This window comes from Bombina bombina, chromosome 11 (assembly GCF_027579735.1).
Source record: "Bombina bombina isolate aBomBom1 chromosome 11, aBomBom1.pri, whole genome shotgun sequence".
Lineage (NCBI taxonomy): Eukaryota > Metazoa > Chordata > Amphibia > Anura > Bombinatoridae > Bombina > Bombina bombina.
In genome coordinates, this window is record NC_069509.1 from 29363901 (window position 1) to 29381394 (window position 17494).

Consider the following 17494-nt stretch of genomic DNA (forward strand, 5'->3'; position numbering starts at 1 on the left):
ACGTTATTATCTGGTATAAATGCCCCTTCCTCTTCTCTTGTTACCTAATCTGCACATTATTATCTGGTATAAATGCCCCTTCCTCTTCTCATGTTCCTAATCTGCACGTTATTATCTGGTATAAATGCCCCTTCCTCTTCTCATGTTCCCTAATCTGCACGTTATTATCTGGTATAAATGCCCCTTCCTCTTCTCTTGTTCCCTAATCTGCACGTTATTATCTGGTATAAATGCCCCTTCCTCTTCTCTTGTTCCCTAATCTGCACGTTATTATCTGGTATAAATGCCCCTTCCTCTTCTCATGTTCCCTAATCTGCACATTATTATCTGGTATAAATGCCCCTTCCTCTTCTCATGTTCCCTAATCTGCACATTATTATCTGGTATAAATGCCCCTTCCTCTTCTCATGTTCCCTAATCTGCACATTATTATCTGGTATAAATGCCTCTTCCTCTTCTCATGTTCCCTAATCTGCACGTTATTATCTGGTATAAATGCCCCTTCCTCTTCTCTTGTTCCCTAATCTGCACGTTATTATCTGGTATAAATGCCCCTTCCTCTTCTCATGTTACCTAATCTGCACATTATTATCTGGTATAAATGCCCCTTCCTCTTCTCATGTTCCCTAATCTGCTCATTATTATCTGGTATAAATGCCCCTTCCTCTTCTCATGTTACCTAATCTGCACATTATTATCTGGTATAAATGCCCCTTCCTCTTCTCTTGTTACCTAATCTGCACATTATTATCTGGTATAAATGCCCCTTCCTCTTCTCATGTTCCTAATCTGCACATTATTATCTGGTATAAATGCCCCTTCCTCTTCTCATGTCTCTAATCTGCACATTATTATCTGGTATAAATGCCCCTTCCTCTTCTCTTGTTCCCTAATCTGCATGTTATTATCTGGTATAAATGCCCCTTCCTCTTCTCATGTTCCCTAATCTGCACGTTATTATCTGGTATAAATGCCCCTTCCTCTTCTCATGTTCCCTAATCTGCACGTTATTATCTGGTATAAATGCCTCTTCCTCTTCTCATGTTCCCTAATCTGCACGTTATTATCTGGTATAAATGCCCCTTCCTCTTCTCTTGTTCCCTAATCTGCACATTATTATCTGGTATAAATGCCCCTTCCTCTTCTCATGTTCCTAATCTGCACGTTATTATCTGGTATAAATGCCCCTTCCTCTTCTCATGTTCCCTAATCTGCACATTATTATCTGGTATAAATGCCCCTTCCTCTTCTCATGTTCCCTAATCTGCACGTTATTATCTGGTATAAATGCCCCTTCCTCTTCTCATGTTCCCTAATCTGCACGTTATTATCTGGTATAAATGCCCCTTCCTCTTCTCTTGTTCCCTAATCTGCACGTTATTATCTGGTATAAATGCCCCTTCCTCTTCTCATGTTCCCTAATCTGCACGTTATTATCTGGTATAAATGCCCCTTCCTCTTCTCTTGTTCCCTAATCTGCACGTTATTATCTGGTATAAATGCCCCCTCCTCTTCTCTTGTTCCCTAATCTGCACGTTATTATCTGGTATAAATGCCCCTTCCTCTTCTCATGTTCCCTAATCTGCACGTTATTATCTGGTATAAATGCCCCTTCCTCTTCTCATGTTCCCTAATCTGCACATTATTATCTGGTATAAATGCTCCTTCCTCTTCTCATGTTCCCTAATCTGCACGTTATTATCTGGTATAAATGCCCCTTCCTCTTCTCTTGTTTCCTAATCTGCACGTTATTATCTGGTATAAATGCCCCTTCCTCTTCTCATGTTCCCTAATCTGCACGTTATTATCTGGTATAAATGCCCCTTCCTCTTCTCTTGTTCCCTAATCTGCACGTTATTATCTGGTATAAATGCCCCTTCCTCTTCTCATGTTCCCTAATCTGCACGTTATTATCTGGTATAAATGCCCCTTCCTCTTCTCATGTTCCCTAATCTGCACATTATTATCTGGTATAAATGCCCCTTCCTCTTCTCATGTTCCTAATCTGCACGTTATTATCTGGTATAAATGCCCCTTCCTCTTCTCTTGTTCCCTAATCTGCACGTTATTATCTGGTATAAATGCCCCTTCCTCTTCTCTTGTTCCCTAATCTGCACGTTATTATCTGGTATAAATGCCCCTTCCTCTTCTCATGTTCCCTAATCTGCACATTATTATCTGGTATAAATGCCCCTTCCTCTTCTCATGTTCCCTAATCTGCACATTATTATCTGGTATAAATGCCCCTTCCTCTTCTCATGTTCCCTAATCTGCACGTTATTATCTGGTATAAATGCCCCTTCCTCTTCTCATGTTCCCTAATCTGCACGTTATTATCTGGTATAAATGCCCCTTCCTCTTCTCATGTTCCCTAATCTGCACGTTATTATCTGGTATAAATGCCCCTTCCTCTTCTCATGTTCCCTAATCTGCACATTATTATCTGGTATAAATGCCCCTTCCTCTTCTCATGTTCCCTAATCTGCACGTTATTATCTGGTATAAATGCCCCTTCCTCTTCTCTTGTTCCCTAATCTGCACATTATTATCTGGTATAAATGCCCCTTCCTCTTCTCTTGTTCCTAATCTGCACATTATTATCTGGTATAAATGCCCCTTCCTCTTCTCTTGTTCCTAATCTGCACATTATTATCTGGTATAAATGCCCCTTCCTCTTCTCATGTTCCCTAATCTGCACGTTATTATCTGGTATAAATGCCCCTTCCTCTTGTCCCGCACCAGGCACAGAGAACAACCCGTTCCCCATTGACTGTGAGGAGGTGCCCAATCTCGGAGAACAAGCTGATGGAGTTTATGTCATTTATCCTGCTGGTCCCCAAAGCGCAGTACCAGTGTATTGTGACATGACAACCGACAACGGGGCATGGACCGTGAGTACAGGAGATATATAGGCATACACGTCCATTAGCACAGCACTGAGTATATTGTGAGACATGTATACTGATAGTAACACAATGTATACTGATAGTAACACAATGTATACTGATAGTAACATATACTGACAGGCAAATACACATAATAATGCTATATGCACAGCACAATGTATACTGATAGTAACATATACAGAAGGACAAATACACATAATAATACTTATATGCACAGCACAATGTATACTGATAGTAACATATACAGAAGGACAAATACACATAATAATGCTTATATGCACAGCACAATGTATACTGATAGTAACAAATACTGACAGGCAAATACACATAATAATGCTATATGCACAGCACAATGTATACTGATAGTAACATATACAGAAGGACAAATACACATAATAATACTTATATGCACAGCACAATGTATACTGATAGTAACATATACAGAAGGACAAATACACATAATAATACTTATATGCACAGCACAATGTATACTGATAGTAACATATACAGAAGGACAAATACACATAATAATGCTTATATGCACAGCACAATGTATACTGATAGTAACATATACTGACAGGCAAATAAACATAATAATGCTTATATGCACAGCACAATGTATACTGATAGTAACATATACTGACAGGCAAATACACATAATAATGCTTATATGCACAGCGTAATGTATACTGATAGTAACATATACTGACAGGCAAATACACATAATAATGCTTATATGCACAGCACAATGTATACTGATAGTAACATATACTGACAGGCAAATACACATAATAATGCTTACATGCACAGCACAATGTATACTGATAGTAACATACACTGACAGGCAAATACACATAATAATGCTTATATGCACAGCACAATGTATACTGATAGTAACATATACTGACAGGCAAATACACATAATAATGCTTATATGCACAGCACAATGTATACTGATAGTAACATATACTGACAGGCAAATACACATAATAATGCTTATATGCACAGCACAATGTATACTGAGAGTAACATATACTGACAGACAAATACACATAATAATGCTTATATGCACAGCACAATGTATACTGATAGTAACATATACTGACAGGCAAATACACATAATAATGCTTATATGCACAGCACAATGTATGCTGATAGTAACATATACTGACAGGCAAATACACATAATAATGCTTATATGCACAGCACAATGTATACTGATAGTAACATATACTGACAGGCAAATACACATAATAATGCTTATATGCACAGCACAATGTATGCTGATAGTAACATATACTGACAGGCAAATACACATAATAATGCTTATATGCACAGCACAATGTATACTGATAGTAACATATACAGAAGGACAAATACACATAATAATGCTTATATGCACAGCACAATGTATACTGATAGTAACATTACTGACAGACAAATACACGTAATAATGCTTATATGCACAGCACAATGTATACTGATAGTAACATTACTGACAGACAAATACACGTAATAATGCTTATATGCACAGCACAATGTATACTGATAGTAACAAATACTGACAGGCAAATACACATAATAATGCTTATATGCACAGCACAATGTATACTGATAGTAACATATACTGACAGACAAATACACATAATAATGCTTATATGCACAGCACAATGTATACTGATAGTAACATATACAGAAGGACAAATACACATAATAATGCTTATATGCACAGCACAATGTATACTGATAGTAACATATACTGACAGGCAAATACACATAATGATGCTTTAATTATATGCACAGCACAATGTATACTGATAGTAACATATACTGACAGGCAAATACAAATAATAATGCTTATATGCACAGCACAATGTATACTGATAGTAACATATACAGACAGGCAAATTCACGTAATGATGCTTATATGCACAGCACAATATATACTGATAGTAACATATACAGAAGGACAAATACACATAATAATGCTTATATGCACAGCACAATGTATACTGATAGTAACATATACAGAAGGACAAATACACATAATAATGCTTATATGCACAGCACAATGTATACTGATAGTAACATATACTGACAGGCAAATACACATAATGATGCTTTAATTATATGCACAGCACAATGTATACTGATAGTAACATATACTGACAGGCAAATACAAATAATAATGCTTATATGCACAGCACAATGTATACTGATAGTAACATATACTGACAGGCAAATACACATAATAATGCTTATATGCACAGCACAATGTATACTGATAGTAACATATACTGACAGGCAAATACACATAATAATGCTTATATGCACAGCACAATGTATACTGATAGTAACATATACTGACAGACAAATACACATAATAATGCTATATGCACAGCACAATGTATACTGATAGTAACATATACTGACAGGCAAATACACATAATAATGCTATATGCACAGCACAATGTATACTGATAGTAACATATACAGAAGGACAAATACACATAATAATGCTTATATGCACAGCACAATGTATACTGATAGTAACATATACTGACAGGCAAATACACATAATAATGCTTATATGCACAGCACAATGTATACTGATAGTAACATAAACTGACAGGCAAATACACGTAATAATGATATATGCACAGCACAATGTATACTGATAGTAACATATACTGACAGACAAATACACATAATAATGCTTATATGCACAGCACAATGTATACTGATAGTAACATTACTGACAGACAAATACACATAATAATGCTTACATGCACAGCACAATGTATACTGATAGTAACATATACTGACAGACAAATACACATAATAATACTTATATGCACAGCACAATGTATACTGATAGTAACATATACTGACAGACAAATACACATAATAATGCTTATATGCACAGGACAATGTATACTGATAGTAACAAATAGTGACAGGCAAATACACATAATAATGCTTATATGCACAGCACAATGTATACTGATTGTAACATATACTGACAGGCAAATACACATAATAATGCTTATATGCACAGCACAATGTATACTGATAGTAACATATACTGACAGACAAATACACATAATAATGCTTACATGCACAGCACAATGTATACTGATAGTAACATATACTGACAGGCAAATACACATAATAATGCTTACATGCACAGCACAATGTATACTGATAGTAACATATACTGACAGGCAAATACACATAATAATGCTATATGCACAGCACAATGTATACTGATAGTAACATATACTGACAGGCAAATACACATAATAATACTTATATGCACAGCACAATGTATACTGATAGTAACATATACTGACAGGCAAATACACATAATAATGCTTATATGCACAGCACAATGTATACTGATAGTAACATAAACTGACAGGCAAATACACATAATAATGCTTATATGCACAGCACAATGTATACTGATAGTAACATATACTGACAGGCAAATGCACATAATAATGCTTATATGCACAGCACAATGTATACTGATAGTAACATATACTGATTGACAAATACACATAATATTGCTTATATGCACAGCACAATGTATACTGATAGTAACATATACTGATTGACAAATACACATAATATTGCTTATATGCACAGCACAATGTATACTGATAGTAACAAATACTGACAGGCAAATACACATAATAATGCTTACATGCACAGCACAATGTATACTGATAGTAACATATACTGACAGGCAAATACACATAATAATGCTTATATGCACAGCACAATGTATACTGATAGTAACATATACAGAAGGACAAATACACATAATAATGCTTATATGCACAGCACAATGTATACTGATAGTAACATATACTGACAGGCAAATACACATAATAATGCTTACATGCACAGCACAATGTATACTGATAGTAACATATACTGACAGGCAAATACACATAATAATGCTTATATGCACAGCACAATGTATACTGATAGTAACATATACTGACAGACAAATACACATAATAATGCTTATATGCACAGCACAATGTATACTGATAGTAACATATACTGACAGACAAATACACATAATAATGCTTATATGCACAGCACAATGTATACTGATAGTAACATATACTGACAGACAAATACACATAATAATGCTTATATGCACAGCACAATGTATACTGATAGTAACATATACTGACAGGCAAATACACATAATAATGCTTATATGCACAGCACAATGTATACTGATAGTAACATATACTGACAGACAAATACACATAATAATGCTTATATGCACAGCACAATGTATACTGATAGTAACATATACTGACAGGCAAATACACATAATAATGCTTACATGCACAGCACAATGTATACTGATAGTAACAAATACTAACAGACAAATACACATAATAATGCTTATATGCACAGCACAATGTATACTGATAGTAACCTATACTGACAGGCAAATACACGTAATAATGCTTATATGCACAGCACAATGTATACTGATAGTAACATATACTGACAGGCAAATACACGTAATAATGCTTATATGCACAGCACAATGTATACTGATAGTAACAAATACTAACAGACAAATACACATAATAATGCTTATATGCACAGCACAATGTATAGTGATAGTAACATATACTGACAGGCAAATACACATAATAATGCTTACATGCACAGCACAATGTATACTGATAGTAACATATACTGACAGGCAAATACACATAATAATGCTTATATGCACAGCACAATGTATGCTGATAGCAACATATACTGACAGGCAAATACACATAATAATGCTTATATGCACAGCACAATGTATACTGATAGTAACATATACTGACAGGCAAATACACATAATAATGCTTATATGCACAGCACAATGTATGCTGATAGTAACATATACTGACAGGCAAATACACATAATAATGCTTATATGCACAGCACAATGTATACTGATAGTAACATATACTGACAGACAAATACACATAATAATGCTTATATGCACAGCACAATGTATACTGATAGTAACATATACTGACAGGCAAATACACATAATAATGCTTATATGCACAGCACAATGTATACTGATAGTAACCTATACTGACAGGCAAATACACATAATAATGCTTATATGCACAGCACAATGTATACTGATAGTAACAAATACTGACAGGCAAATACACATAATAATGCTTATATGCACAGCACAATGTATACTGATAGTAACATATACTGACAGACAAATACACATAATAATGCTTATATGCACAGCACAATGTATACTGATAGTAACATATACTGACAGACAAATACACATAATAATGCTTATATGCACAGCACAATGTATACTGATAGTAACATATACAGAAGGACAAATACACATAATAATGCTTATATGCACAGCACAATGTATACTGATAGTAACATATACTGACAGGCAAATACACATAATAATGCTTACATGCACAGCACAATGTATACTGATAGTAACATATACTGACAGGCAAATACACATAATAATGCTTATATGCACAGCACAATGTATACTGATAGTAACATATACAGAAGGACAAATACACATAATAATGCTTATATGCACAGCACAATGTATACTGATAGTAACATATACAGAAGGACAAATACACATAATAATGCTTATATGCACAGCACAATGTATACTGATAGTAACATATACTGACAGGCAAATACACATAATAATGCTTACATGCACAGCACAATGTATACTGATAGTAACATATACTGACAGACAAATACACATAATAATGCTTATATGCACAGCACAATGTATACTAGCTACCCTCACAGATATGTGCACTTACATACAGTGCTAGCTACACTCACAGATATGTGCACATACAGTGCTAGCTACACTCACAGATATGTGCACTTACATACAGTGCTAGCTACACTCACAGATATGTGCACTTACATACAGTGCTAGCTACACTCACAGATATGTGCACTTACAGTGCTAGCTACACTCACAGATATGTGCACTTACATACAGTGCTAGCTACACTCACAGATATGTGCACTTACATACAGCGCTAGCTACACTCACATATATGTGCACTTACTTGCAGTGCTAGCTACACTCACAGATATGTGCACTTACAGTGCTAACTACACTCACAGATATGTGCACTTACAGTGCTAGCTACACTCACAGATATGTGCACTTACAGTGCTAACTACACTCACAGATATGTGCACTTACAGTGCTAGCTACACTCACATATATGTGCACTTAAATACAGTGCTAGCTACACTCACAGATATGTGCACTTAAATACAGTGCTAGCTACACTCACAGATGTGTGCACTTACATACAGTGCTAGCTACACTCACAGATATTGCACTTAAATACAGCGCTAGCCACACTCACAGATATGTGCACTTACATACAGTGCTAGCTACACTCACAAATATGTGCACTTACAGTGGTAGCTACACTCGCAGATATGCACACTTTCATACAGTGCTAGCTACACTCACAGATATGTGCACTTACTTACAGTGCTAGCTACACTCACAGATATGTGCACTTACATACAGTGCTAGCTATACTCACAGATATGTGCACTTACATACAGTGCTAGCTACACTCACAGATATGTGCACTACAGTGCTAGCTACACTCACAGATATGTGCACTTACTTACAGTGCTAGCTACATTCACAGATATGTGCACTTACATACAGTGCTAGCTATACTCACAGATATGTGCACTTACTTGCAGTGCTAGCTACACTCACAGATATGTGCACTTACATACAGTGCTAGCTACACTCACAGATATGTGCACTTACATAGAGTGCCAGCCACACTCACAGATATGTGCACATACAATGCTAGCTACTCTCACAGATATGTGCACTTAGAGTGCTAGCTACACTCACAGATATGTGCACTTACATACAGTGCAAGCTACAGTTACAGATATGTGCACTTACATACAGCGCTAGCTTCACTCACATATATGTGCACTTACTTGCAGTGCTAGCTACACTCACAGATATGTGCACTTACAGTGCTAACTACACTCACAGATATGTGCACTTACATACAGTGCTAGCTACACTCACAGATATGTGCACTTACAGTGCTAGCTACACTCACAGATATGTGCACTTACATACAGTGCTAGCTACACTCACAGATATGTGCACTTACATACAGTGCTAGCTATACTCACAGATATGTGCACTTACTTGTAGTGCTAGCTACACTCACAGATATGTGCACTTACAGTGCTAGCTACACTCACAGATATCTGCACTTACCTACAGTGCTAGCTACACTCACAGATATGTGCACATTCAGTGCTAGCTACACTCACAGATATGTGCATTTACAGTGCTAGCTACACTCACAGATATGTGCACTTACATACAGTGTTAGCTACACTCACAGATATGTGCACTTACATACAGTGCTAGCTACACTCACAGATATGTGCACTTACATACAGTGCCAGCCACACTCACAGATATGTGCACATACAATGCTAGCTACTCTCACAGATATGTGCACTTAGAGTGCTAGCTACACTCACAGATATGTGCACTTACATACAGTGCTAGCTACACTTACAGATATGTGCACTTACATACAGCGCTAGCTTCACTCACATATATGTGCACTTACTTGCAGTGCTAGCTACACTCACAGATATGTGCACTTACAGTGCTAACTACACTCACAGATATGTGCACTTACATACAGTGCTAGCTACACTCACAGATATGTGCACTTACAGTGCTAGCTACACTCACAGATAGATATGTGCACTTACATACAGTGCTAGCTACACTCACAGATATGTGCACTTACATACAGTGCTAGCTATACTCACAGATATGTGCACTTACTTGTAGTGCTAGCTACACTCACAGATATGTGCACTTACAGTGCTAGCTACACTCACAGATATCTGCACTTACCTACAGTGCTAGCTACACTCACAGATATGTGCACATTCAGTGCTAGCTACACTCACAGATATGTGCACTTACAGTGCTAGCTACACTCACAGATATGTGCACTTACATACAGTGTTAGCTACACTCACAGATATGTGCACTTACATACAGTGTTAGCTACACTCACAGATATGTGCACTTACATACAGTGCTAGCTACACTCACAGATATGTGCACTTACATACAGTGCTAGCTACACTCACAGATATGTGCACTTACATACAGTGCTAGCTACACTAACAGATATGTGCACTTACATACAGCGCTAGCCACACTCACAGATATGTGCACTTACATACAGTGTTAGCTACATTCACAGATATGTGCACTTACATACAGTGCTAGCTACACTCACAGATATGTGCACTTACATACAGTGCTAGCTACACTCACATATATGTGCACTTACTTGCAGTGCTAGCTACACTCACAGATATGTGCACTTACAGTGCTAACTACACTCACAGATATGTGCACTTACATACAGTGCTAGCTACACTCACAGATATGTGCACTTACATACAGTGCTAGCTACACTCACAGATATGTGCACTTACATACAGTGCTAGCTATACTCACAGATATGTGCACTTACTTGCAGTGCTAGCTACACTCACAGATATGTGCACTTACAGTGCTAGCTACACTCACAGATATGTGCACTTACATACAGTGCTAGCTACACTCACAGATATGTGCACATACAGTGCTAGCTACACTCACAGATATGTGCACTTACAGTGCTAGCTACACTCACAGATATATGCACTTACATACAGTGCTAGCTACACTCACAGATATGTGCACTTACATACAGTGTTAGCTACACTCACAAATATGTGCACTTACATACAGTGCTAGCTACACTCACAGATATGTGCACTTACATACAGTGCTAGCTACACTCACAGATATGTGCACTTACATACAGTGCTAGCTACACTAACAGATATGTGCACTTACATACAGCACTAGCCACACTCACAGATATGTGCCTTTACACTGCTAGCTACACTCACAGATACAGTGGCGTCACTAGGGGGGTGCGGGCCGCACCCAGGTGACACCCTCCAGGGGGTGACACCACCAAAAAAAATAAAAAAGTGTTTTAAAATTTTTATTGAAATTCATATAAATACAATGTAGAGATGCATATATTTTTTTTATTAGAGGGGCCAGCATTTGTGAACATTAGTGGGATTGGGGAAGTTGTTTTTTGCCCCTTGAGCCAGGGCTGCAATTTCCACAAATAGTTTTCCCGGCTGCTTTTGCTTGTTTGTACTTTGCTCCTCCTTAACCCAATTTTACTATGAATGTTGTGGGCGTGCCGTGGGGCTTGCAAAGTTGCGCTGCTATCCTAAACCTGCCTGCCTATCTGTGCTCACTGCTTAATGACGTGTGGAGCAGTGGAGTCACTCACTGCTGTGCTGTGTCTCTAAACGGGAACTGGGAAATTATGAGGGGAATGCCTGGCACCTGACCGCATGACTGTCTAACACAGTCTCTAAAGTGAAGGAGCTACGTATGATGCCCACCAGACCGGTACGGTTACGGTACACTAAGTGCACACTGAAGAGGTAGGAAGGGAAGGCGGACAGGGGTCTGGGGGTGGGCAGAGTGCAGAGGTGCTTGTCCATAAGAAGCGGTAGGCACGCGGCCCGGGGCTGTGCACTGACAGACTTGGAACAGAGTCAGAGAGCAGAATTTTCATAGTTTGCGCACCTAAACCTTTTCTTTAGTGATTTATTTTAGAGTGCTCTGTTTATCTTTCATTTGATGCTCTGCTGAGCCAGGGAGCAGCTCTAGGCATGAGCTGTATAATTAATGCAGTGCAGTTTACATATTTTGTATGTGTGTGTGTGACTGAGTGTTTCTGTGTGTGTGTGAGTGTTTATTATGTGTGTTTCCGAGTGTTTGTGTGTGCATCTGAGTGTGTTTTTAAGTGTGTCTAAGTGTTTGTATGTGTGTGTGTCTGTGTTTTTGTGTTTGTGTGTGTCTGCTTTCTGGGGGGGGGGGGTGACACCATAACTTACCACACCGGGTGACACCAACCCTAGTGACGCCATTGCACAGATATGTGCACTTACATACAGCACTAGCCACACTCACAGATATGTGCACACACTTACAGTGCTAGCTACACTCACAGATATGTGTACTTACATACAGCACTAGCCACACTCAGATATGTGCACTTACTTACAGTGCTAGCTACACTCACAGATATGTGCATTTTCATACAGTGCTAGCTACACTCACAGATATGTGCACTTACAGTGCTAGCTACACTCACAGATATGTGCACTTACATACAGTGCTAGCTACACTCACAGATATGTGCACTTACATACAGTGCTAGCTACACTCACAGATATGTGCACTTACTTACAGTGCTAGCTACACTCACAGATATGTGCACTTTCATACAGTGCTAGCTACACTCACAGATATGTGCACATACAGTGCTAGCTATACTCACAGATATGTGCACTTACAGTGCTAGCTATACTCACAGATATGTGCACTTACTTACAGTGCTAGCTACACTCACAGATATGTGCACTTACATACAGTGCTAGCTACACTCACAGATATGTGCACTTACATACAGTGTTAGCTATACTCACAGATATGTGCACTTACTTACAGTGCTAGCTACACTCACAGATATGTGCACTTACATACAGTGTTAGCTATACTCACAGATATGTGCACTTACATACAGTGCTAGCTACACTCACAGATATGTGCACTTACAGTGCTAGCTACACTCACAGATATGTGCACCTACTTACAGTGCTAGCTACACCCACAGATATGTGCACTTACATACAGTGCTAGCTACACTCACAGATATGTGCACTTACATACAGTGCTAGCTATACTCACAGATATGTGCACTTACATACAGTGCTAGCTACACTCACAGATATGTGCACTTACATACAGTGCTAGCTATACTCACAGATATGTGCACCTACTTACAGTGCTAGCTACACCCACAGATATGTGCACTTACATACAGTGCTAGCTACACTCACAGATATGTGCACTTACATACAGTGCTAGCTACACTCACAGATATGTGCACTTACATACAGTGCTAGCTACACTCACAGATATGTGCACTTACATACAGTGTTAGCTACACTCACAGATATGTGCACTTACAGTGCTAGCTACACTCACAGACACATGCAGTACCGTAGAAATCACTTGAGTGTTGTATTTTCCCCATTTTTATTGAATACACAATCTTTCCCGTGTGCCATCTACTTTCCTAGGTGATTCAGAAGAGGTTTAATGGCTCTGTGAGTTTCTTCCGAGGGTGGAATGACTATAAGTTGGGTTTTGGACGTGCAGACGGGGAGTACTGGCTGGGTAAGTACAAACTAGGTGACCTGGTGGGACTTTGCTATGAAGATGTACCTACACCCCACCCTGGGAAGACTCTTACACCTTAGGGTCAGCTCAGGAAGTGATCAGTGTGCTGCATGCCTGGGATTTGGTTCATGTGGACTTGTAATAAATTGCTGGGGACCAGGCTGGGCAAGTTATTAGGGCAAGTCTGATGACACCAGGAAATGGGTCCAAAAGTAGCATTGCTGGCGGACCACAATGTAGAATGAAACTAAAAAGCTAAGGGGCGCTTACGTTCCTGGAGACTGTCCAGTATGTGTGGAAGCCGGTTGCTCTCTTGAGCTGGAAATGAAACCAACGAAGTTACGTGTTGTAGATGGAGTGAGGTTTTCCTTCCTGGGTCGCTATGGCGGTGGACGCTGCCTGCAGTTTAGGGATGTGTGTTCGCCAATCACATCCAGAGAGGAACGATCTGAAAATAGAAAACAGAGAAAGGTGCAGCCCAATTCAAGTGCAGAAAATTTTTATTTGGAGTAAGTGCACATAGACAAATGGCTCCTTACAAGATAGAATAGATAAAACAGCATATAAAAATGGCTTGGTTTCCAGACTGTATTTCACTGATGTGATGAAAGATATCCTCTGTGCAAAATAACAGCCCAACTGTTACAAGAAACCAAATGTGGCAGAAAGCTGATGGGTGATCTTCCGTGTTGCAGGATAGACACCTGCAATTTAGTTGTAATGTAGTGCAGACTAAGCAGGCCAGAGCCTCTGAGCTGTCCGGCAAGCTCTCCTCCACGATCAAGTGGAACCAGGTGTATGCCCAGGTATATAATGAGTCTTTCAGCTTGCTCCCAGAGTTTAGGTTGCAATTGGCAGGGTGTAATTAACAACCACAACACAGGATTGTTATTGTGAATAAATAGATTCAAAAATAGCAAGTAACTTTAAAAAACTAAAAACAAGTGTTTATTAAACACAGATAAAATACAGTGAAGCGTTTCTCAGTAATGTTACTGTTTCCTCAGGCTCAGCCATTTGTCTATGTGCACTTACTCCAAATAAAATTTTCTGCACTTGAATCGGGCTGCGCCTGTCTCTGTTTTCTATTTTTACAATGTAGAATGGTTTTACTGAACACCCACAAGGACTCTGAGGAAGGTAAGAACATTAGTAACTATCACCCCGAAACTGTTCACCTGCTCTCACCCTAAACCTTTGCCTACTTGCTCTAAATATAGAGACGTTATTTTTAACACATGTTCTCACAGCAGCACACACAGCAGTGATTTTACCCCTTTGCTGCCAATAACCAGCAAGCAGGGATTTAACACTGTTAGCCAATAACACGCAAGCAGGGAATTAACACTGTTAGCCAGTAACACGCAAGCAGGGAATTAACACTGTTAGCCAGTAACACGCAAGCAGGGAATTAACACTGTTAGCCAGTAACACGCAAGCAGGGAATTTAACACTGTTAGCCAGTAACAAGCAAGCAGGGAATTAACACTGTTAGCCAGTAACACGCAAGCAGGGAATTAACACTGTTAGCCAGTAACACGCAAGCAGGGATTTAACACTGCTTGCCAGTAACACGCAAGCAGGGATTTAACACTGTTAGCCAGTAACACGCAAGCAGGGATTTAACACTGTTTGCCAGTAACACGCAAGCAGTGATTTAACACTGTTTGCCAGTAACACACATAAACTAATAACTGAACCCATTTTGGGCTAGTAATAGATAAGGCAATCAGTTTATTTCATAGTAGTGTATCAATAAAACATAACACAGTTATTTTGCCCCTGTATGCCACTTGGTACTGTGATTTAACCTTTTGGTACTATTAATATTTGTATTTTCTTAGCCCTAGTAACACATAGAGGGATTATTCAGGTAGTTCCATTCACACTGTTCTTTGTTGTTTTCATTTCATCCTATAAAAAAACACCCCCGAAGCCTTAATATTTTACAAAAAAAGTAATGGAAATAAGTGATATTACATGTGTGAGCTACAACACAGCGCCCAGACAATGGCCCTTCTTTCTTGCACAGTCTGTGTAAGGAATTGAGGCATAGGCAGCATTTAAAAATGTACCTGATGAGTCCTTTTTTGTAGAGATTTTACCAGACAGACAGATGAAATACTGAACTTTCCAGTTTAATTAAGGTCACATAGTAACTATAAAGATATTCAAGGTTCTCCTTTGCATCAACAATTCATTTACCTTTTCCTCTGTAGATATAGACAACTTCTTACTTTTATGCACCTATAGACATGAAGAGAACCATAACATGAAGAATGAGTAACCTCAGGTTTCTGGACCTCTCTCTCATACCTGGCCCTCTCTTCTGCACTTCCCACTTTTCTGCACTTCCCTCTCTTCCACACTTCCCTCTCTTCCACACTTCCCTCTCTTCTACACTTCCCTCTTTTTTACACTCCCCTATTTTCTACACTTCCCTCTCTTCTACACTTCCCTCTCTTCTACACTTCCCTTGCTTCTACACTTCCCTCTCTTCTACACTTCCCTCTCTTCTACACTTCCCTCTCTTCTACACTTCCCTCTCTTCTACACTTTCCTCTCTTTTACACTTCCCTCTCTTTTACACTTCCCTCTCTTCTACACTTTCCCCGCTGCCACACTTCCCTCTCTTCTACACTTTCCTCTCTTCTACACTTTCCTCTCTTCTACACTTTCCTCTCTTCTACGCTTTCCTCTCTTCTACACTTTCCTCTCTTCTACACTTTCCTCTCTACTATGCTTCCTTCTCTTCTACTCTTCCTTCTCTTCTACACTTTCCTCGCTTCTACACTTTCCTCTCTTCTACACTTTCCTCTCTTCTATGCTTCCTTCTCTTCTACTCTTCCTTCTCTTCTACACTTTCCTCGCTTCTACACTTTCCTCTCTTCTATGCTTCCTTCTCTTCTACTCTTCCTTCTCTTCTACACTTTCCTCGCTTCTACACTCCCCTCTCTTTTACACTTCCTTCTCTTCTACACTTTCCTCTCTTTTACACTTCCCTCTCTTTTACACTTCCCTCTCTTCTACACTTTCCTCGCTGCTACACTTCCCTCTCTTCTACACTTTCCTCTCTTCTACACTTTCCTCTCTTCTACGCTTTCCTCTCTTCTACACTTTCCTCTCTTCTACACTTTCCTCTCTTCTATGCTTCCTTCTCTTCTACTCT

At 38.8% G+C, this 17494-nt stretch overlaps 1 protein-coding gene across 1 annotated transcript in view; it reads left to right on the forward strand.

The window, feature by feature from the left end:
- Positions 1-17494, forward strand: part of LOC128641791 (microfibril-associated glycoprotein 4-like) — a 63229-nt gene that overhangs the window by 11468 nt on the left and 34267 nt on the right. The window contains exons 3-4 of the mRNA XM_053694325.1: positions 2743-2891; positions 14226-14322. Coding sequence (XP_053550300.1) covers positions 2743-2891; positions 14226-14322 — 246 coding nt within the window. The remainder of the gene's footprint in view (positions 1-2742; positions 2892-14225; positions 14323-17494) is intronic.